This window comes from Amblyomma mixtum, chromosome 8 (assembly GCF_055824585.1).
Source record: "Amblyomma mixtum isolate Tamu chromosome 8, ASM5582458v1, whole genome shotgun sequence".
Classification (NCBI taxonomy): Eukaryota; Metazoa; Arthropoda; class Arachnida; order Ixodida; family Ixodidae; genus Amblyomma; species Amblyomma mixtum.
In genome coordinates, this window is record NC_143019.1 from 107,239,307 (window position 1) to 107,263,716 (window position 24,410).

The following is a 24,410-nucleotide window of genomic DNA, read 5'->3' on the forward strand; positions in this document are numbered from 1 at the left end:
AACACGATTAAAAAGAAAATAACTGGACAAGTGAGGACGTCAGTGCGAAATAGATAGGCTCCCTGAAGAACTATCTGTGCAACACATTGGCTTGCGAAAAGCAGCTTGCATCTCTCTAGCTGCACAGGCGGATTTGTTTGAAGCAGCGACGTGCTGGGACAGTCGCGCATTTCTTTACCACTGCACCAAGACGCCGGTAGTGGAATGAGGACTCGTCGAGATCTATAAATGCCACATATTTTGCGTAGTTACAGCTGCAGTTAACAAACAACCGGAAAAGACAAAATGGAGATGGAAGAAGGAACCGTTAGTGGAAGAGACGAATTTCTCGGACAACAGCAGATCTGCGTACAATTATAGGTCTCTTCTATTTGGCTTGCACTGGCTGTGCTAGTTCTGCAGCGGTGCCAAGCGGTCACGTGAGCGTGCAGCGCCAGTTCAACAAGTGCAGATACAGCCCGTACACTAGCGCGCACCGGCCAGTGGCAAAACGAAGGCGCAAGTGCAGCCGCGCCATGCTGCACTACTTCCAGCACTACCTTCAGACCGAGTGCAAGGCGGCGAAGAACTCGTGCAGAACCAGGCCTGCACCTTGACAAAACGAGGAGAAAAGTGCAGATGGCGCGCGCGGCACCGGAAAAACGAGGACGACGGTGCTGCCCCCTTTGAACTGGTGCAGCTGGTGCTGCCAAATCGAAGAGACCTATTGACAGCCTCCCGAAGAACTGTTTGTGCATATACGAAGCTTGCGGGAGCAATGAAGAATCTGCATTGGAATTGATTGGTGCATGAATTAAGAAAGCTTTTAAGTTTTCCTAGCTTTAAATCATAGCGTCCCCTATTTTTTTACCTCCTTTTGGATACGCTAGCTTACATCCACTCTATATTGCGGTGTTCTGTAATCTTTAAGGTTTCGTCTCGGTTAGGCAAATAAAAAGCTATAGCATGAAACCTTACTGACCTGTGTTTTTTCCTTAATACACTAACAGGGCACGCCGTTTCCGCAGAGTAATGGGCGAGCACCTTTACGGTCGACCTTTTCAAAGAAAGTCGCATAGTTTGGAAAGTGGCAACCAAATGTGATAGCTTACGGTCCACGGTCACGTTCGGTGTAGTTGTCATGCGTTGCGGAAAATCCGTTCGGCGCAGAACTTCAATCCCATTTCCTGCGAGGCCGAGACCTCTCAGATGTACAGTTCCTGTGAAGGCACCTTCCACGCTGGTGATGTTGTTTCCCATCAGGGAGATGTAGGCGAGGAACGCGTTTCGTCCAAATTCACCTCTTTCTAAGTACTGTATTTCATTGAAGGCCGCATCAAAGTATTTCATATTTACGAGGTGTCTCAAGGAACCATTAAGAGAAACCAACTGATTGCTTCGTAAACGCAGATTTTTAAGAGTGACCAGCCCCCGGAACGCGTTCCTACCAAACCAATGAATGCGGTTTTCGCTCAGATGCAACTCCAGAAGGTCCGTATTGTCTTTGAAGTTATCGTCGGGAACATGGCTGATGAGGTTATCCCTAAGAAATAGCTTTTTTAAACTTCCGAGATATTGAAACGCGTCGGTGATGCAAGTTATGCGATTGGAAGATAATTTAAGTTCCTTGATTCGGCGTGTGTGCCTGAACATCTCTGCCAAGTTGGTCAGCTGGTTCTCTTTCATGTTTAGAAATTCTAAGTTTGATTCTGCGCTAAAAACAGACGCATTTACATAACTTATCTTGTTTTTGCTGAGATCCAGGCGACGGAGTCTTTGAAGCGCCTTGAAAGCTGTAGGCTCTATGTCGCTTATTTGGTTGTCGCCCAAGCGGAGTGCTTCTATTACGCAATTTGCTGACGCGAACTTAGGTATAACGCCAATCTTGTTGTGGGCGAGGTTGATTTCTTTCAGGTATGGCATCCTCGATTGCGCAAGTTCACTGATGTCCACTATCAAGTTGTTCTCGAGGCTGATTGTCTGAAAAAAATTTTTAATGAAACAATCAGGAGCAGCATTCTATCCAAATTATCTTTGCGACATCCGAAAGAAGCCGATAGGCATCGAAACAAGTAAAGCGTAGGCGGGCTTAATTTTTATTTCTGGAGTATATGAAGTGGCGTATTAAGTTCTCTATTTGATCTAAAATGCTCGCTCTAGTTATTTTGCAGTGACCAAAGTGACAAATAAAAAATTGCTGCATGTTTATTTTTTTCTGGTTTTAATGACTGCAATTGTTGGGTCTTTTCAAACATCCAAGGTCTGAGCCACAGGTGTGAGTTACTTAGTCACTGACTCGGAACCAGAGCTGAGCCGGGGCATGAGTTACTGAGCCATCGCTGTTGGTGAAGAAGTGGAAATGGAGCCACTGAATAAGTTTTCGAAACGTATCTAGTGACACTAGGCGGAAACATCATGACAATCGCACAAAACACGACGTTAAAGGCCTACTTGACCGAAATTTTTCAAACCGTAAAAAGGTTGTTTTTTCATAATACACCCCCGTATTATGCTACCCACAAAACATTACGCTCCAGTTTCAAGCAGTTACGGTGCCAAACGCACGCAAAAATCGGAGTTTTCAATACCGAAACTGGAAAAACGGGCGCCCTTGCCGCCCGCCGGAAGTGACGCATGTTTGAGACTAGAGTCCGTCCAGGTTCGGAGCGTCTGCTCGTTGCGGCTGGAGCAAAGCACAGGTACCGGTAGCGCGTGCAGCACTTTGTGTGATGAATACTGGTTATATGTGAAAACACACATCTTAAAACGGATGAAAGACCCTAGAAAAAGTTTTAAACGTGTTTTATTTGCTGTAGTAGATTAGAAAACTCCTGGCTCAACCTCAGCGAAGATGATCGCGCCGCAATGCTAGTGAGCATTGTTTGCCTGGCAGTATTCGATTACAGCTCGTACAAAGTTTGGACATTGCGGAGGAAGGAAGCGTAATCAAATGGAGGCCAAGTAGAAGTGCTTGTATTATCAAGATGGGTTTTTTGAGCGGGCACGCGCATGCCAGCAGCACATGTGCGCTGTGCTGTGCGTGCAATATGGTTGTTGTCTTGATAAAATAAATGACATGCCTTCTCCTTTTCCTTCTGATTTTTCTCCCCCGTCGAAAGGTATTCCTGTCTGCGCATAGAAATTTGCAGTGCTCTGAACGCGAGGTAAATCAATAAAAACAGCTGGATGTCTAAAAAGGGAGCTCAAGAGAATCAAGCGCTGCGTTCAGCGAAAGAATATGCCAGAAGAAAAATATGTGTTTCAAAATAAATATATATTTTTCGCTTCGAGGACCGTGGCATCAATGCGGTGCCGATGGTGGGCTGGTTCATCTTTGCGCGCCTCGGTCGGGCCAGCCACTGCGTATTGCTAAATACATGCCGATTCAAAGGAACAAAAACTTATGCGCTGCGTTCATTACTGTATTTACCTAGAACCACTTAAAGCCTGTGTACAGCAAGGACGGAAAAGTTTTTCTAATCTTTTCAAACCACACAGCTGGGCAGAACGACGTGGTTGCCGGACCCCAGTCGACCGTTTACACCCACCGCGCAAATTACCGTAGGCAGTGTGTCTGAATCGACTGAGTAATAATGCAGAACTTATAATCAAAATTTCGTGTTGTCTTCCTTTGAGAATATTATCATTCAAATAACATGCGTTTAGGCCTCTGAGGTCTTGGAGACGCGCCTTGAATGGTAACGCTGAAGCTTCCTGTAATCGACCTCAAGTATGAACGGCGTGAGGCAGTGAGAAATTCGACGGTTTCAGTAACGCTCATGTGGCCTTCCAGGATTCTCAGCCCGGCCCGCGAATCTTCGAGGCAGCAGATACACTCGGCGCACGACGGCATTATTGCTCATTTGGCAGAGCTGTACGTGCAGTAAACGCGTGCATATGTTGATTCCTTTTCAGACTAAGCAGACCTCCCCTTAGACGGCTGCCTGGTGTAAACAACGTGCCGTCAAAAGGACAATGGAGTGCATACTGCAACCGCGCAAAACGACGAGGGACGAAGAGAGGAATTCACAGGACAAGATGCGAATCCGCGTCTTGTCCTGTGCTTTCCTCTCTTGGTGCCTCGTCGTTTTGCACAGTTGCAATATGGACTCCATTGTCAACCACCAACTTGCCCGCCTTCACTTGTTACATGTCAGAAGGGCGCTGCTCGATGAGCAAAACCGTCCACTTCAGCTTCTGAACCGGCTAAGCTAGCTTGTGACAAGCGGTCCCCCATCCTCTTTATTCTCCCGATTGGACACGCCTCGAAGCCTTTCTTCTCCGAATTATTACCCTCTCGGTTCGTGGCATGATTTGCCGATCGGGCCAGAAACATGTAGTACATGCTCTGATGCATGATGTAGACCGGGACAGGTCTATTGACAAAACCCACCCCACAAAAGTGGTTAGCGCGAGGCAGAAGCGTCAGTCACCCACCATTATCTTTTTTGAAGAAGAGAGGGGAATTCACGTTATAACCTGAGCGCCAGACAGCTGACACGAGCTTTCGAGATCTGGGGTGAAGGGCAGTGGCCGAGAGGTATACATGGTGCGTTCCGCATTCCTCGTATTCCTTTCCGCGGCCACGCACTTCGTCAACATGATGCCAGCAGTTTATTTTTCTCGGAGGCCATCGAGTTTCGCGGTGAAAACAACCAGAAACGCGCCAGAAGAAGAGCTTACAAGGAGCGCGCACTCACTTCTGAACGCCTGAAACTGGCGAGCCGGCGATGCCGGTGTCTCAATTGTGCGTCATTTCTGGTCAGGTTTGTTAGTTGTCCAGCACACCGCTAGGGGACTGCGTCGTCTGCTAGAGATGTTTTTGAACGCTTACAACTAAAATTCTAGACGCTTCACAGCCCTAACATTAAATATAAATATTGTTCATAACATGCGCACTTTATCCAGCGCAAAATTAGCCGAAGTAAACTTTCGGTCAAGTAGGAGTTTAACGGTATCAGTGAAGCACATTTCCTCCTGCACGCCAGGAGATACTGACTGCGATTTGTTCAGTGTGCCTGCAAACATCGGCACATTAGCCTGCCGGCTTGCTAGGTGTGGACAACGCCCTAGACGCGTTGCGGGAAACCGTTTTTAAAAGGTCGATGATTTATGGGCATACAACATTTTGACGTATTGGTTGCGCCCGATCAATGCCTGCTTAAGGGTGATCTTTCATACAACCGAGGTTTTTTAATCGGGTCCCGCCATATTTAGGTCTTCCTTGTGGCTCGTGACAAAGCATATGCTGCATTCTGCTATGTTTTCTCAGAGACATGTTGACTGTGTAGGGTGACTCGAGTTTTTTTTCCTTTCGTTACACTTGTGTACTTGGCGTAGTTTGTTACTTTGGGGTAAACACTACGTGGTGTTATGTGTGCGGTGCGGCGACCTTTGAATAAACCTTCCAGGTTGGGAGGAAGACATCTGGCAGTTTGTGGCTCATGGTTGAGCAAGGCATGGCGAGGAGTGTTAATGACTTAAGCCCCAATGTGCCAGACTGAGGAGGAGCCGGAATATTGAACCGAGATTTAAATTTATTGCCAAATTGTCCCCTTTAGCTCTCCGTGAGGGTGCTTTAAGATGTCTTCTAAGAGTGTACGAGGGGGTAGATAGTCAATCAAGGCGGAAAGCTATAGTATGACATCATTTTGAGATATAAAATTTCGGAGCGAAGAAGACGCCGGAAGTAAGTAAAAGCATCGAGCGCTAATCTAAAGCCCGCTTATTAGAGCGACGCCTGTTTTGAATGATGGGTCTTGGTACTGAACCAATAACCTACCACAATGAGTCACGTGTATGGCCAGCCTTGTAATCAACATAGCTTGATTTATTAAGCTCATAGGGTGAACTAACTGAGTGAGTTTAGAGGCAACTGGCAAAACTGTTTTCGAACTCTAGTGTGGATGCAATAAACCTTCAGCGGTGCCTATTGTAAAAGAAATTTCTTTATGTTCCTGGCAAAGTGATATTTAGTTATGCTGAGCATTGTTAACTTGTGCACTCCTGTAGCCCATAATCTCCCTTTAAAAATGTGTGTCGCGGTTTCTTCATTTTTCTGGACGGCGTTCTCAGATGGCGCTCGGTAGTGATTGCGTGGAACCTCAGGCATGAGACAGTTACGAGAAAACTAGCACATCTACTCAACAATGCACTGTGATGTAATAATATTGTGCGCACTCCAGCAGCTGTGTTCTGAAATGCTTCAGAAAGTTTAAACTAGGAGAAATCATAAACCTAAACGCGCTGAGTGTCGGAGCCAGTACTCGATTTCACACTTTGTCAAGCCTTTTCCATTCAAAACCAGATATACGCTCCACTTTGTACCGTGCAAGAAGGGGCTTCGATTGCGGCGTTCAGCCATGTTCAGCATGATCCAGAAAGGAATGCTAAAGAAGAGGAAATAATACTTGACACTGTCGTGGTGTGCTCGTATGAGTAAGGTTCTCATTTGGGGTAAGGTTACATAGCATGTCTTGGAACCATTAATTAACTCATTGCTGCGATTTGAAGCAGAGATAAAAATAATGAGAAAATAAGACGCTTACCTCTAAGTAGCGCAAGTCGTCAAACACGCCATTTACTACTGTGATGCGGTTACTGGCTATTCGGACTTCTCTCAAATTTCTTGACTTCTTGAAGAGAACGGGCGACAGGTGCTGGATCTTGTTGTGCGACAACAACAGGACGTTCAGCTTGGTAAAACCACTCAGGTATTCTTCGTCCACCTCTTCAATGCTGTTGTACCGTAGGTCCAACTGATATAATTCGGGCAAATACAGAGAGCCCTGCAGAACTCTGAAGGTATTTCTACTTGCAATAATATGATGCAAGCCCTTAGCGGCGCTCAAACCGCATGGGAGATTGTTCAGCAGAGTCTCTTTCAAGGAGATTTTGTACAGTTTAATTGCGGACCTCAGGGTCGTTTCTCCGATGTCGCGCAGAGGGCAATGATCGATAGCGAGAAAAATAATTGTTCTGTTGGAAAACCAATCAGCAGGCAGATCGATGACTGCGACGTTCCTCAACGTTAGTTTTTTTAAAGAGACTCCCCTCATCATGGCAATGTCTGCGTCGATTTCTTCTGCTTTAGAGACGTCAGTGCACGCCAACACAGCTCCGTCCATCGTAGTCTCGCAGGAGCAGCGCTGAAGTTCTGGACATGTGGCGTTGACCTTCTTCCGATACCATGGCCAGCTGCGCACAGCATACACTGAAGTGCACGAAGCAGCCAGCGTGCAGACTAGGACTATCATAGGAGAAGTAACCATACTGGAGATCTCTTGTTCCCAGGTGATTGCGTGCGTTATAATCGGCGTGAACTTTCCTTGTCAATCTACAAGTTACACTCGAGCCCGACATTCATCGAAGGTTTACCTGTCTCAATCACAAACAAAAGCATCAGTGCAGAATTGAGTCAGGGCGCTGGTAAGAAGTGAACCCACCCTTTGTCGACAGATGCGCTCCGGTGTGTATCACAAAAACTAAGCGCTTCGCGGAGGGCCACAGGAGAACTCGGGGTCGACGTCCCTACCACTACTATGCTGTCGAAGCTAAGAGAACTCAGAAGCAGGGCCATACATTTTTTTTTTCAACTGGCAGAAGTCCGGCGAGGTAAAGTTGACTGCTGCTGCCCTGCATAACGGCGACGCCACTGTTCAGTCTTCGTCCGTCCCTGGTTGTAGGAACAGTCTTCTCGGCCAGCACTCTAGGTTCAATGCACGTACAAGTTACACAAAAAATGGGGTCTTAAAGGACTCACACTTCGATCGCTCTGTTTGGAGTACGGCAATTTCTCAGTTTGATGGCACACAGCGACTGGGGAAATTTCTTCTGGGAGCAGTCCGCCCAACGCACACAAATCACACGCGACGTAGAGACACGTACTACAGGGGAATAGTAAATTAGCCTCCTGGAAGACATGTGGCGAGTGATTATGCGAGGCACGGGAGGCTGCGGGAGAGGAGGGCTGGAGGGCGTTTCCACACGCTGCCTCCCATCTGGAGGAGATCCGTCGAACTCCCAGGAAATCCTGCATCCGCTTCTTTCGGAAATCCGCTTTCTTAAGAAAGACAAATATGTGCTTTCTTCTCAGAAATGCGCCTGTTTTCAAAACCAAAGCAGTTGTCTCTTTCGGTGGTGTCTTACTCCGTCTCAAAAATTAATTGAACCGGAACATGCTACGCATTCATTTTAAGTTACCTGGGTAGAAACAGCCAGCTTTGGTGAAGCTACACAATTAAGTAATGACTTATTAATTTTATTAGTCCGCGCAAATAAGGAGAGCTGCAAAACACTATCCGATGCTCCGGTGGGTAAAACATGTTCCTCTGCGTAAGCATCGTTCAATAGATCGAAGCGACATACGTCTCTACGTAAGGCGAGCGAGGCATTCTTTTTTATATTGCCGTACATGTGCGTACTTTACAATTAGCTTAGAGAAAGAATTGCGCAAGGAAATGCGATCAAGAACACTTATACAGTGAGAGTATAGGGGCTTCCGTGGAAGGATTTCTTTGTAAGCTTAAAAGACGAAAGGCGAAAGACAAAGTTATTAAACAGTTTCTCGGCGTGAACAATACGGGGTCGAAACGTTTGAGTGATTCGATAACTGGGAACCAGCAAGGGGCCCTTATCGCGTATTCGGAGGCAGCCAGTAACGCCTATTTCTTATCTAGTTGTTCCGTAAGCTTAACCTGCGTATTCGTGAGAAATAAATAAGCATCGCACTTATGGGTGGTGGTGGTGGTGTGACACTTTTATTAGAACAGCCTTTATAATAGGCGTTCAGTGCGTCCTGGGCCACGGCGACGAGAACACGTTGCAGCCTCAGATCCAAAGAGGCAAGCGAGATGGGCCGCGGTCGGGGTGGGGGGAAAGGACAGGCGGGGGACTGGAAGGCTGCGCCACACCCATCCTTATCGATCCGTGAAGCTCGCATTCTTCGCCGAATACAGTTTAATCTCCTACGTACACCGGCCAAACTTTATCTGTACCGGTAGACTTCCACACCTCAGGGTCCAAACTGTCCACTCACATGTGCAGACATAAAACACTGCCTTAACGTGCAACGCAGTTATGGGAGGCCAATATCCCAGCAACTAAAGGCACTTTGAGAGCTTGGCACACTCCAGTATGCAGAACTCGATATTCGAAACCGTTTCGCTTAATTTTTGAATTCGGTAGGTTAGTGTCGGACAGTTTTAATCATTTTTCGTGTTTATACATTACGATAGGTTCACTATGACTAGAAGCACTTCTAGATCCAGCTCAACTACTCCTCTGGTCACAACTCTCCGCAACCTTTTTGGAAACGAAACTCTTGCACTAACGTTCGCAAACGGGCTGATAAGATTTTTGTACCAAGCATCAGACTCGCCACCGTCTTCATCTTCCATCTCGGACAATTTTTATATTGGCGTAGCAGAGGTTCATCTCATTTTGAAGAAGGTTTCCTTGCTGCATTGTTTGACCCGAATCCCAAAGAAGGCAGAAAAGCAGACGAAGAGCTGACGAACACGTTCTTGAGGCCTAAAAGAGGACACCAAAATTATTACTGTGCTACCTCCACTTCGTCTTCCACGCACCTTCGACATCGCGGTTTTGTGCGTGAGACCGGGCAAGCCTCGTTTTCTATTGATTCCAATTTTCGTTCCAACTCTAATCATTCCAACAAGTGGTTTCATTCACGAGAAATCAGTGGAAGGTACGACTGAAAACAAGGTTTTGGGGTTACAACTACCCAAGCCACTTTTGTGAATGTCATCAATGCGATGGGAGCGATAGAGCGGTCCTAGAATTAGTTCACCATGCACTATGGAAGGATGGAAAAGCCTGTGATATAATGCTAAGCGAGAAATTTTACGACGCGATGCTAGAGAAGAAAGCTCAAGGCTATTTTTCGTGGTTGATCTGGCTGTTCGGTTGAAATAAGAAAGGATGAAGCGAGTGGAATTATTTTGGACAAGTTCAAGAGAATGGGTTAGGGTGACTTGAGCAGGGTCCCAAACTGATGACGCACGCTCATGTTTCGGGCGTAATAATGTCTTGAAAAGCAGCAATTTAAGGAAAGATGGAATGCTGAAAAAATTACGGCAAAGGTAACCTAGCATGCGATGAGCAATAGATTGGCCCGCTGCCCTTCTGTGTAGATTACAGAAAACTTAACAGGGAGACAATATAATTAATGTGACTCGCCCAGTATAAGTTACCCGTAATATATACCCAAGGTACTTGTAAGCGCTAACGGATTCCAAATCAGGTGGTAAGTCATGAGGTCAGAATCTGTACGAGATACGTGCCTAAGTTTGCATTTTTTAGTATTGAGTTCCATGAGCCAAGTATTACACCAATTCACTATAGCAGTTAAGTCATTTTGCAGAATCGTAGTATCGTTAGCGTCACTTAGTTCACGGAAGATAACACAGTCGTCAGCAAAAAGATGAATATTATAAGGCAAAGTAGAGGCAAGGTCATTTATGTAGATAAGGAAAAAAAAAAGTTGCACAAGAACCGATCCTTGTGGCGCACCAGAATGCACATGCGTTAGCAAGGAGTTGTGGCCGTTAGCTGCAACAAATTGTGAGCGATCAGTAAAGAAAGATTCAATCCATTTTAGAAGACTGTAGTCAATATTTAATTGCTTTAATCTGTAAAGAACGAAGTCATGTGAAACCTCGTGGAATGCTTTAGAGAAATATAAAAAAAACGCAGTCTACAAGAGAGGGACGGTCTAAAATGTCATGGTGCTTGTGCTTGAAGGATATAAGCTGCGTAACACATGAATATGACTTTCGGAAACCATGTTGAGACGCGGTGGAAAATGAATTTGATTCAAGAAAGTTAACTGAGAAAAGATTACATGTTCTAGTAGCTTGCAGCAAGTGTTGGTGAGAGAAATGGGTCGGTAGTTCGCTGGGTTAGTTTTATGACCGCATTTATGTAATGGAACCACCTTCCCTATTTTCCAAGCAGTAGAAAGTGAGGATGTACCTAGGGACTGCTGAAAATTTTTTGTTAAGATTACAGAACTATATGCACATGTATTTTTTAGAAACTTGGCTGTTATTTCATCGTAAGCTGGAGAAGAGTGATTTGTGAGGTTATCAATTAACTTAATAATGCCTTGCACATCGGCAATATTTCTGGGCATCTGAATGAAGTAATACTGACGTGTAGGAGGCGAAGGAACGTTTGTGACACGAGAGAAGTTTTTCATGAAGGAATTGTTAATGGCTGTCGCACACTGACTCGCGTGAATAGGGTTAAGTGATGAATCTTCAAGCGAAATATGGTCGGAGGTCGAAAGGTTAACTGTGCGCCAAAATTTCCTAGGATTTCTCTTTAGCATGGATGGAACAGTGGTAGAAACAAAATTTAACTTGGCTTCTTTTAATGCAGTGACGTAAGATAACACATGGCATACAAGAAGTGCAGGATGAGGATCTAACAGTCATATTGAATAACGTGGCTGATAAACTTCGAGTGCCTCGCTTGATGGAATCGGAGATAGCAACTGTCCATCGACTTCCCGCTAAACGTGATAAGACGCCAGGCATCATTGTGCGTTTTGCGAAGCAAGCTACAAGAGAAAACTGGTTGAAGAATAAGAAGAACTTAAAAGATAGCGACCCGCCCATTTTCATGCAAGAAAATTTAACACGCCGAAATAGAGAACTGCTTCAGGCAACTAAAGTCTGTGCCAAAGAAAAAGGCTATAAGTTCACTTGGTATGTCAATGGAAAGGTTTTCGTTAGGCGAAGTGAGGGAATGAGTGCCATTCATGTGAAGGGAAAGAGCGATTTGGATCGGCTATAGCACTCAGCATGGTATCTTTTGAGTTTCTTCTTGAAACATAATCGAAATGCAGCAGATGTATTATCTGCCGAGTGACTTGAACCGCACTGCTTCGTGTGTTGCGCTGACAACGCTTAACGCTATTCACCTGAACGCACGCTCTGTAAAAAACAAGATATTGTGTTTAAAGGAGTTCTTTGGCGAATTTTCATTTCCTTTTTCTTTGATCATGCTCAGTGAGACTTGGAGCACAGATGATTCCGACGTTTTCAGGATGACCAATTACAAAACTTATTACTTGAACCGCTCCGGCCTCCGGGGGGGTGGAGTGGCTTTACTGGTGTCAGATGACATTGAATGCGACAAGTTGGACTCGTACAGTCTTATTACTGAATATTTTGAAGTGCTATCAGCCTGTACTGGTAGGTTCGTGTTTTCGGTTTGCTATCGTCCACCGAAGGGAAATATGGTTAGGTTTTTGGAATTTTACGACTGTTTTCTTTCATTTATAACAGATAACAAATACACTCTAATAGCTGGAGGTGATTTTAATATCGATATGTTGAAGGATAACTCCTCTACTAGAGACTTTAACGCAGTCTTGGCCTCGAACGGATTTATTAATCTTATTAACGATCCAACAAGGGTAACACAAGAAAGTGAGTCACTCCTTGATCTGCTGATTACGAACACTTCCCAACCGATAGTTGAGTCGGGTGTAATATCATGTGCGATCAGTGACCACCTTCCAGTGTTTGCATGCATAAATAAGACCAGACTGGTAAAGTACCGACAGGAGAAAGCGAAGTACCAAAGTATAACAATGCTACCCTCAATTCATTTCACAGTTCACTAGAACAAGTTGAGTGGGATAGTATTGACGTTACCAGTGACGCAAATGAGGCTTACGATGAGTTCCTCCGAGTATTTAAACAGCTCTACCATTCCTCTTTCCCGCTAAAAGTTCGTGCAATAAAGCGTAAAACTCGCAAACCTTGGATATCTTCTGAGTTGCGCCAAGAAATTAAAACGAAAGAAAAACTGTACAAAATCTTTTTAAACACACGTTCAACAGATGACCTAAGCATTTTTAAGAAATACAGAAATAGATTAACAAAAAAGCTACGTCTCGCTCGTGCGGAATACTTCGCGACATTTCTTGAAATTAAAAATGGTCGCCACGATCTGTTGTGGTCAAGGTTGAATTTCTTACTGAGGCGTGAGCAACCACAGGCTGCCCCGCGGGCTTTAAAGCTTGATAACAAAGATGTATCCGGCAGAGAGTTGGCAGATGCCTTCAACAACTTTTTTACCACCCTTGCCCATAACACCCCGTCAAGTGATTTCAACACCTATTTTAGCTCTTACAATAGGGACACAATATTTCTGAACCCAGTTACGACAGAGGAGGTTATATCAGTCGTACAAAGCCTAAATAACAGCCATAGCTGTGACATTGACGGCATTCAAGTGAGGCCTGTCAAGCATGTTATAAGAGTTATTGCCCCTGTTCTTGCAGATATATTTAACTTATGCTTTACTACGGGCACATTTCCTAAAAAAATGCAAATAGCCAAAGTAACGGTTTTGTATAAGAAAGGAGACCGCAATGATTTAGGAAATTATAGACCAGTATCGATACTCCCAATATTCTCGAAAGCTTTTGAAAAAGTTCTCTATACACGGTTGTCTGATTTTATTGATAAACATGACCTTTTGTCACCTAATCAATTTGGGTTTTGTAAAAATAAATCTGCCGAGTTAGCACTACTCGAACAAAAGGAATATATACTAACACAGTTTGAAAATAAGGCCTTTGTTATTGGTGTCTTCGTGGACTTCTCGAAGGCATTCGATTTAGTAAACCACAGTGTACTCCTGAAAAACTTGGAGCGTTGTGGTATTCGTGGACTGGCTCAAATGATCCTGAAATCATATCTTTCGCATAGAAAACAGGCTGTAAGCATAAACAATGTGACATCTGAACTAAAACTTGTTACTTCTGGCGTTCCCCAGGGTGGTATATTGGGACCATTACTTTTTAATATGTACCTAAATGATATCTCCAACATTAACTCCGCCGCAAAATTTATTATCTACGCTGACGACACTAGCATCTTTTTTACTGGAAATGATCTTGATCTCCTTGTTCGGGAATGCAATGACACCTTGAGTGAATTACAAAAGTGGTCCGAATCCAGATACATGCGTATAAATGAGAAGAAAACAAAAGCTGTCATATTTCGTCCTAAAAACAAAGTACTTCCTTCCCCCATCGAGATTAAACTAAACTCGCGACGTATAGACATAGTTGAACAATTTAAATGCCTTGGAGTAGTTTTTTCTTCCAGCATGTCTTGGGAACACCACACGGACCATATTGTCACGAAACTGGCTCAAATAACCGGAGTCATAAGTCGGCTCAGATACGTCATTCCAAGAACAGTAAAGTTACTCCTCTACAATTCACTTTTCTACTCCTATTTAAACTACTGCCATCTAGTGTGGGGCACAGCTACGGTTAGCTGTCTTCAGCGTATCTACATTTTTCAGAAAAAGTTCCTTCGTCATGTTTACAATGTCCCCTGGGACTCGCCAAGCAAAGATCTCTTTCTACAAAGTGGTGTGCTAAAAATACACAACTTGTATAAATATCGCTTGAGTGTCCGGTTTAAACTCGAAACACGTAGAAACGTAAACCACATACGTAAACTTGCTGAACTACATACCCGAGATGCAAGCTACACAACAAGGCATGCGGAGACATGGATAGTCCCGACCCCACGGTTAAACTCGGGTAGAGAACGCCTGCAGTTCACTCTTCCGTCCCTGCTAAACGCGTATATATATAATAATTTTGACCTTTTCAGTTCGTCAAACAGGTCTTTGCGTGCTTTGTATGCTAGCATGTAGGATTTTTGTTTTGTGTTTTTTTTTCTTCTTTCTCTTTTTTTTCTCCTTTGCTGCCATTACCTGTGTCTACCCAATGTGAATATTGTGTCAATATTGTATAATGTTCTTTCGTTTTCTCTTGTATTGTATACTTGTTATCACGCTTTGCAACTGCCTTTTGTATTAAAAGCCTTGCTGTCAAGCTGCTGCCAAGCGAAAGGGGGCTGCGGCTTAGTCAAGCTGTTTCTCAGCTTTTTCTGCGCCTCCGCTGTCTGTATGTTTACAAGGCAGAAATAAAGAATTTGAATTTAAGCTTCAGAGGCTATTTTGTACGCGGACGGGTATCAGTAGGTGAAAGTGTAGCGACGAGATAAAGACGTTTCTTTTTGTTACATAAGCGTTTGATGTGTATATTATAACTTGGCGCGTTAGAATTCGTGGTAATGCTGAAGCAAGGAATGTGTCTTTCGATGAGATTATGAACTTTTGACGCAAAAATTTCCAAGTTAGTTTTCACAGAGCGATCATCAAAACCTTTAAAGAAAAAGTCAATAAACGTTGAAAGCTCGTTGTTTATGACGTAAAAGTTAGCTCGCTTGTAATATCGCAATGTCTTTACTTCTCTGGATGTCTTTGATACGTGGGCACTAAAGAAAAATGAGAGAATACAATAATCACTTATGCCGGGAAGATATGAGACGGAAGATGCGTAGTCAGGATGGCTGCTAAGGATTAGGTTGAGGATTAGGATTGTTAGAGGATTAGGAGTGTTCGAAGAGTATGATGTTAGTCTAGTGGGCTGCAGTGCTAACTGAGAGAGCAGGAATGTAGAACACAGGTCCAAAAATTTATTAGCCTCGGAAGTAAAGGGCGCCAGGTGAGGTGGTTGCGAGTACCATGTAATAATAGGAAAATTAAAATCGCCGAAAAAAACAAAGGCATGTGGAAAAACGTGCGCGAACTATATTTATTGCGTTGTAAACGTCGTTAGAGAAACAAGCTGCGGATGAAGATGCACGATAACAGACGCCTAGGATTAATTTTGATGCTCGAGAATAATTAAAGGCTATACCATTTCCAAGTCACTGTTAATGTGGACACACGAGGATGATGTACTTTTAGATGCAGCTATGAGGACACCCCTCAACGGCGTAAGGTTCTGTCGCAACAGAAAATTGTGAAAGCTGATGCGTTATGAAAAACTTGTGTGTCAAGAACACTAGTGGAAAGCCAGGTTTCAGTTAAAGAGATGGTGTGAGCGGAACATGTACCAATCAGGGATGAAATAGCATCCGCATTTGCTCAGTGTGCTTCTTACGTCGCCGAAAAGGACTGATACGCGCGATGTAAATGGAAGTGAACAAATGCCACTATCCCTCGCCCTTTCCTAGCGCGGATCAAGTTGTTGAGCCACGTAGGCTTCGGAGCGTTCGTCGCTTGACTCAACTTCGCGTGCGCTATCAGAGCTCGGGCAGTACACATAGCTTTTCTTATTTAAAATTAACTTTTTTTAGTGTAGCTTAAAAAAAAGATTACCTGGTTGATTTTTGCCGAACTGTATTGGTTTTTTGCGAGCCATGCGAGTAGAAACGAAGTAATCTTCGCCGACAGATAGGTTTTTTTCTTTAAGCTCTTTCCGCGAAGAAAGAACTGTCTCATTAGTCTTGCAGTTTAAAAATTTCACGATGATGGGGCGGGTATTAGTCGGCGAAAAAATGCCTAAGCGGTGCGCACGTTCATTCGCATAGGAAGGGAGGGGGTCAATGCCGGAAGCGAGAGCATAAGTTTTTTCTTCGGTATCTTTACACGCTTTAATTGTATCGGGGAGCCCATGAAAAATCAAATTATTGCGACGCGAACGATCTTTAAATTCGCTCAAACCGAATAGCTTCTAGTCATTCGAGGTACTGAGTTGCGTGACGGATTGTTTTAAGGTGGTTATTTTGTTCTTGAATTGACTGATGGGCTTGGTCCTCTCTTCCAAGTCAACCAGTCGTTTTTGAGAATTTTCCGTTTTTGTTTCAAATGATTTTTGCCCGTTCTTTACGCTTTTGACGTCGGCGGCTAGTTTCATTTCACACTTCGAACTCTGGAGCGTATGCGAATGAAGATCTTTCAAAAACTTAAACAAAACAACCATTTGCTCAGAAGGGTCATCTGGCAAATATTCAATATCAAGCAAGGATTGTAAACGCGTACCGGGGCCAGGGCCGGGATTGGATTCTACGTCCTCTAAGCGCAGTAGCAACAATGCCATCGAAAAACAATCGCAAACAGTGTCACAAATGACCCGAGGGCACAGGAGCAGAATTAAACAACGGTCGTCTGACAGTTTAGTAAAGAGAGAAAACTTTTTACACACCTGCATAAGACAAGAGGGATGGTTAGGAGCCATGATCCGAGGACTGCTCCCGTGCCCACTCAAGCGCGGATCGGGGCGCGAGCCGTTTAGAAGGCTGACGCGTAGTGGCGATGTCGATGAAGCGGGCTGTCTGTACCAGAGCGTTGACGGAATGGCCACTCTCTCCCGCACTAAAGACGGGCGGCTCATACTTGACCGTCTCAACATCAACCCCATAGGCGACGTCCACCCCACGACGCCCATTCCGATAGGGGTCTATAGCCGCCTAGTTATAAAACCAATCCCCAAAAACATGCTACGTGGCCGCCATGATACGCGCCGTCAGCTGAAAGCCCAAGTACTAGATGCCACATACCTTGCCGACGAACACGCAATATACGTAGATGCTGCACGGCAAAGTGCAAACACATACGTGGCTTGTGCAACCACGCCACAATCTACTCTCGTCACCGCCGCCACAGTAGTAGCTCACTCTCCGAGAGCGGCAGAAGAAACCACCATCGCGCTGGCCATCGCTGACCCACGTTCGCGCACAGTCCTAAGCGACTCCAAAAAAGCGATACAAAATTACTCGACAGGTTTTATCTGCCACCCCGCTGCACGCATCCTTCGCGGCTGCAATCCCGACTATAAGATCAACCTGGTCTGGGTACCCGCCCACGCGGGAAACTCTGGAAACGAAGGGGTCGACCGACTAGCCCGAGGACTAACCAACCGGGCGGCTGGCCCCACGGACCCCGATGCTCTTGCCGAGGCTCCCCAGACCTTTGCCGAAATTACCAACCTCTACAGAGAGATGAGACGCTAGTTCCCATCTCCACACCCCGACTTGAATCGAGCGAAAGCCACCTTGCTCCGCAGGTTCCAGACACACTCCATCCTTAGCCATTCTAGACTTTCACTCATCACAGACGGGGAATACGACCCCGTCTGCCGAAATTGTTACCAGGGAGAAATCGCCACCCAGGCACACACCCTCTGGGGTTGCGCGGGAAATCCGGCCCCTCGAACCTTACCGCCAGCTCCCTCCGAAGACGGATGGAACCAACTCCTCAGAAGGCCAGACAAGAGCATCCAACTGGTACTCATTTCGTGGGCCCAGGAAGTCGCCCCCACCTGGGGGCCACAACAAGCCCACCTGCCCTAAATCCCGCCAATCTATGACACTAAAGTTGTTTCTCTCTCTCTCTTTCCGAGAAGGATGCGCCAGCTGAGCCGTCTCAGGCGGTCGTCCCTGGAACACCAGGTATATATGTTTGCTTGTTGTTTTTCTTGTGTCGGCCATCTTTTCAGATGCCAACGCCTTATGAAGAGAAGGAAGAGCGTTGTAAATTTTCTCGTAAAAAAGGGCATGCTGTCCAAAATTGCGAATAAATGCGTTAACATTTTCGCTGTTTAAAAAGGGAGGGAAAAGAAAGAAGAAAAAGAATCTTGAAAAAGGACGGGACTCCTAATAAATGCAACAATTATTTTCACTTTTATGATTTTTGAGTTTTCAATGACTTCTGTTTACAATTATTCATCAGCTGCCAAGAAACCATTCATGATAAGTATATATTAATTTTCGAGAAGCCTTTGACAGTAAAACACTTACTGCAGCCACGTACGTAATGACAGAAGATGAAAAGAACAATTGAAGAGACGAAAATAAAAATAATAAGTAGGTGAGAAAAAATCAACAGGTGTTGAGGTCCGAAAAGCTTTGCAAGGCTTCCTTGAAAGCCGCCAAGTACGAAAGAAATACTTCAATATCAGATGCCACCACGTAACTGTAAAGCCACATCTCTAGCAACAATGTGATCAGGTTGCACAAAGGAATGCCCAACACACAGCTGATTCGTAAAGTCAGACCGGCCACATGGAGGCGTCAGTGTGCCTATGAACTCGTTTGTGGAGGAAAAGAAGGCACCGCGATTGCACTTTTCAGAATAGGAAAAACAGCGCAATCAAAGACGAGGCACGAGAAGGAGAAAACACCAGCGCTGACTAACAACCAAATGGTTTATTGCTACAGGTGAGGCAGCATATAGAAGAAATGGCACGAGTAAAAACACAAAATAGGCATGAGAGAAAGATACCGCACAACCACACAACTTGACTGAAAAAAAGCACGTCACTGATTCAGATACGCAAGTTCCTTTGATAGTATATTTATCGATGGGCTGCTGATACAGGTGTTGCCAAGCTTTTTGATATGGCAAGCCTCCGAAATGAGCCTTGTGGTCTCATCTTTATAACGGGCGATGATAGTGGTCCGATTGAGGTGCGCTTCGCAATCTTCACACTCAGCACAGTGCACAGCAAGCTAGTTTCTGCGAGACTTGTTCTCGATATCTTTTGCATGTTCACGCAGTCTATTATTGATGCATCGTCCCGTCTCACCAATGTAGAAACTGCCAAAAGTGGTCGGGATCTTGTAAGCGACACCAACACGACACTGAACAAACTTCCGCTTACGCTTCTTCTGGCAGCCTTTTTTGCTTCCATCCTCATTAACACGCTTGCACAATCCGCTAAGTTTATTCCTCGCTGAAAAAACCAGCCTAATGCCTCCTTTGCTCGCTATCTTCTTTAGATTGTGCGAAACTTTGTGCACCTACGGTATGCACACTGTTCTTTTTCTTTCTGCCAGACCCGCATCGGTGCCCTTGATCTTTCGCAGACTACATTCTGCAAGCAGGGATTCAGCAACATTTGACACCATCTTCGTGGGGTATCTTGCTGCAGATAGCCTGTTCACCTGTGCGTAGAAACTGCCTTTTGTCTGATGCAGACATGATTTTTGCAGTGCGGCTCTTAGGCATGCCTTGGTGATACCGCGCTTAACAATCTGCGAGTGAGCTGACCGGAAAGGGAGAAGGCTTTTCCTGGACCGCGGCGGGTATGCCCTACAAATCTGGTTGTTAGAAATTGTCTGTTCAATGTCTAGAAACCTGAGCCTATTATTAGAGGGGAGCTCTGAAGTCAAATGAAGGTCATTAAGTTCATAACAGAACACGTCAAAAATCTCTGCAGGCGTTTGCTGTGCGTCATTAGTGCGATATAAAATTATAATGTCATCAACATATCGCATTATCTTAACAATGGGCGCGTCATCGAGCTTAGTTCGAAGACGCCTGGCATAACTTGCTAGAAGTAAATCGCTTAGTACAGGAGCGATGCTTAGCGTGACGATCTGAGGGTGCGAGCCCCCCAATAAGCTTAGAACATCACGAGGCAGATAAGAGTTCTTGATTGAAGTGTTTTCAATCGTGCCATTTCATTTATATGTTGCCTCACCTGTAGCAATAAACCATTTGGTTGTTAGTCAGCGCTATTGTTTTGTCCTTCTCTTGTGTCTCGTCTTTGATTGCGCTGTTTTTCCAATTCGTAAAACATGTACCAACCAGCCCGTATTTGCCCTCTTCTGGAATTCAATTCTTCTACATCGGGCACTTTTCTGCCCTCTTTATGCCTGCGCTCTTCAGTTATGTGTGTTAATCTTTTGGCCGCAACCACATGTGGGCTCGTCTTCTCACGTTTTCAGTCAAGATCTCTTATCTGCCTCCTGTTGTTCTCAGCTTACTTGGGGGGCTCGCACCCTCATATCATCACGCAAAGCGAGTCTGCCGCATTCTGCGATCCGAGACCTGGAGGCAAGCCAGGTTCTACACCGAGTGCCTGAGCATCGCATGCAGTAGGGAGGTATCCACACAACCAGGGAACAAAAGATTTGGGCAAGACCTCCGTTTGGCATCTAATACAGCAGAATTCATGTGGCGCCAGTTAGTTCCTTGACTTCCACGGAAAAGGAGACCTCCAGGGCCCGTCCAACAGGAAGTGGTTGTGCTCGGCAACGTCAACATCCCTACGAAAGTCAACAGCCTTCTCAAGCAGTGACTGAAGTTCTGTGAACGTCCGCGTCTTGACAAAACTGAGCTGCTTTCTCTGGTGCGGACGGCTGCAAAAAGGGTCACCATGGATGACGCCAACAGGTGCATCTTGGAAGGAGTTGAGTGCCTCCCAAAAGATGTCAAGAAAGGAAACACGCGTCTTCTCACCTCCGCTGCGGAAGCCCTCAGAGATGCGAAGGTGAAGCTGCTACAGTCCGACAAGGAAGGTGACTTTGTCATCGTGTCTAATGGCCTGTACAAAGAAAAGGCCCAAGAAGCAGTCCAAGCCAACTTCAGGGAATTAAAGTCCGTCAAACCTGCCAAGGTGCAAGAAAAAGCGGTCCAGCTAAGTGAACAAGCCGGCCTCTCGAGGCTGGCTTCGTCTGTAAAGACATCGAAAGGAACCTGCCTTTCTATGTTCTTCAGTGCGAAGACACACAAGCATCAGTGCCCATTCCGCGCTATCGTGTCTGAAAGAGGCACGTGGCAACGTGAAGTCGCTGTTTTCTTGCAGAAGTGCCTTTCTCAACTGGAGGTGGACGACCCATTCCTCATCAGGAATCCCGAGACTGTTTCAGACTTCCTCCGGGAAGAGTGCCCACCACATGTAAGCGCTTTTTCGGTTGATGCCTCAGAGCTCTGTGACCGCGGAAGTCAGCCTTTGCATCGACCGCTTTGGCGTAACAAAATTCCAAAACGCATGTGGAATGGACGTTAGCAGGTTTTTAGAATTGCTAAGTTTTTACATGAAATCAACCTTTGTCACTATAGACAGTAACTTTTTTATCCAAAAACAAGGAGTCTGCATTGGCTCGAGCATCGCTCCTGTACTAAGAGATTTACTTCTAGCAAGTACTTCTAGCAAAGCCGCCGCGGTGGCTCAGTGGCTATGGTGCTCGGCTGCTGGCCCGAAAGACGCGGGTTCGATCCCGGCCGCGGCGGCAGAATTTCTTTGGAGGAGAAATTCGAGGCCCGTGTACTGTGCGATGTCAGTGCACGTTAAAGAACCCCAGGTGGTCGAAATTTCCGGAGCCCTCCACTACGGCGTCTCTCAGAGCCTTAGTCGCTTTGGGACGTTAAACCCCATAAACCAAACCAATCTAGCAAGTTATGACAGGCGTCTTCGAACTAAGCTCGATGACGCGCCCGTTGTTAAGATAATGCGATATGTTGATGACTTTCTAATTTTATATCGCACTAATGACGCACAGCAAACGGCTGCAGAGATTTTTGACGTGTTCTGTTATGAACTTAATGACCTTCAATTGACTTCAGAGCTCCCCTCTAATAATAGGCTCAGGTTTCTAGACATGGAACTGACAATTTCTAACAACCATACTTGTTGGGCATACTCGCCGCGGTCCAGGAAGAGCCTTCTCCCTTTCCGGTCAGCTCACTCGAAGATTGTTAAGCGCGGTATCGCCAAGGCATGCCTGAGCCGCACTGCAAAGATCATGTCTGCATCAGACAAAAGGCAGTTTCTACGCACAGGTGAACAGGCTATCTGCAGCAGGATACCCCACGAAGATGGTGTCAAATGTTGCTGAGTCCCTGCTTGCAGAATGTGGTCTGCGAAAGATCAAGGGCACCGATGCGCGTCTGGCAGAAAGAAAAAGAACAGTGTGCATACCGTAGGTGCACAAAGTTTCGCACAATCAAAAGAAGATAGTGAGCAAAGGAGGCATTAGGCTGGTTTTTTCAGCCAGGAATAAACTTAGCGGATTGTGCAAGCGTGTTAATGAGGATGGAAGCAAAAAAGGCTGCCAGAAGAAGCATAAGCGGAAGTTTATTCAGTGTCGTGTTGGTGTCGTTTACAAGATCCCCACCTCTTGTGGGAGTTTCTACGTTGGTGAGACGGGACGATGCATCAATAATAGACTGCGTGAACATGTAGAAGATATCGAGAACAAGTCTCGCAGAAACCAGCTTGCTGTGCACTGTGCTGAGTGTGAAGATTGCGAAGCGCACCTCAATCGGACCACTATCATCGCCCGTTATAAAGATGAGACCACAAGGCTCATTTCGGAGGCTTGCCATATCAAAAAGCTTGGTAACACCTCTATCAGCAGCCAATCGATAAATATACTATCAAAGGAACTTGCGTATCTTAATCAGTGACGCTCCTTTTTTCAGTCAAGTTGTGTGGTTGTGCGGTACCTTTCTGTCATGCTTATTTGGTGTTTTCACTCGTGCCATTTTATTTATTTGTTGCCTCACCTGTAGCAATAAACCATTTGGTTGATAGTCAGAGCTGGTGTTTTGTCCTTCTTGTGTCTCGTCTTTGACTGCGCTTTTATTCCAATTCGTAAAACATGTACCAACCAGCCCGTATTTGCCCTCTTCTGGAATTCACTTTTCAGAGCGTTTAGCGCTGAGACGTGAATTGAAACACTGATATCGCACTGGCAACATTAGGGAGGTACAAGGAGCCATGGCGTTCGAGCGAACCACTTTTACTGATTCGGAATAAGTGGAGAAAGAACGGGGCCGATACTATTCCAGATGAAAGCGGCATACAGGAGTTCAGAGAGCACCAGACTCTTGTAGGTAAATTGCGTAACATGTTGTACTAATTAATGCTCGGTATGCACTTGCCATGATGCCACGTAGGTTCAAACACACATCCTTGACTCCCAGCCTGTGAGGCGAAACGCGCAACTGCTCCAGTTGCACGTATAGATCACGAACTGAGACACCCTTGTGATGGCGTGCTTTGAAACAGCCCAGGAGAATGCAGTGTTCTCCGTGTAGAAAGTCGGCCTACAATCAAGATGAACAACGCCAACCTATTAGCTACACTGCCCAAGAAACGGATAAGGACAGTTTCAACAGAACGATTTTCTCGAATGCCAGTCATGGCTGAAAGACGGTAGGCCTGTACTTTCCGGCAGCAGTGCGTACTGCCGCTTGAACAACTGAGACTATCACAGCCTCCTTCCAAGCGAAAGGAAAATTCCGAAGGCCGATTGATGCTCTAAATCTATCAACATATGTACGTCATCCTTTCGGAAACTTTGCTTTCTTAGGCATAGATTAAAAGGTGCCCCTTCTAGTGCAAAGCTTCTAGCCTACACATTCATCATCAGAATGAAACTTGAGTACGCATGCACCATCTGGGACCCTTACACGAAACATAACATTGAGGCACTGGAAATGATCCAGCGAAAGTGTGTTAGATTCATCTTTAATAAATATCGTTCTACTGACTCTCCAACCACTCTTATGGCACAAAACAACATACAAAAATTGCAAAAACGAAGAAAAACTCAGCGATTGAAATTTCTTTCCCTACTCAAAAATAACAAACTCTCCATGAGCCCAGATTTATTTCTTAAACCGATCACAACGCGACTAGCACGACGTCGTCACACGGAATCACTAACACCTTACAGCGCTAGAATCAATGCTTTTAAATACTCATTTCTTCCTCACACAATAACTCAATGGAATGAACTCCCGCCTGAGGTTGTAAACAGCATCGATGCCATTAACAAAATTGCTTATTGATA

The 24,410-nt window shown here is 45.3% G+C and overlaps 1 protein-coding gene across 2 annotated transcripts in view; it reads right to left on the reverse strand.

Moving 5' to 3' along the window:
• The window catches only part of LOC149333827 (toll-like receptor Tollo), an 87,353-nt gene that overhangs the window by 14,392 nt on the left and 48,551 nt on the right, over nt 1–24,410 (reverse strand). Inside the window, exons 1-2 of one of the 2 annotated variants that reach the window (XM_089558803.1) lie at nt 6,528–7,852; nt 1,092–1,959 (exon numbers count right to left, since the gene is read on the reverse strand). The exons of the other annotated variant lie outside the window; for it this stretch is intronic. Of the exons in view, the coding sequence (XP_089414929.1) occupies nt 1,092–1,959; nt 6,528–7,250 (1,591 nt within the window). The 5' untranslated portion in view covers nt 7,251–7,852. Of the gene's footprint in view, nt 1–1,091; nt 1,960–6,527; nt 7,853–24,410 lie in introns of those variants that run through there. 2 annotated transcript variants of the gene reach the window in all.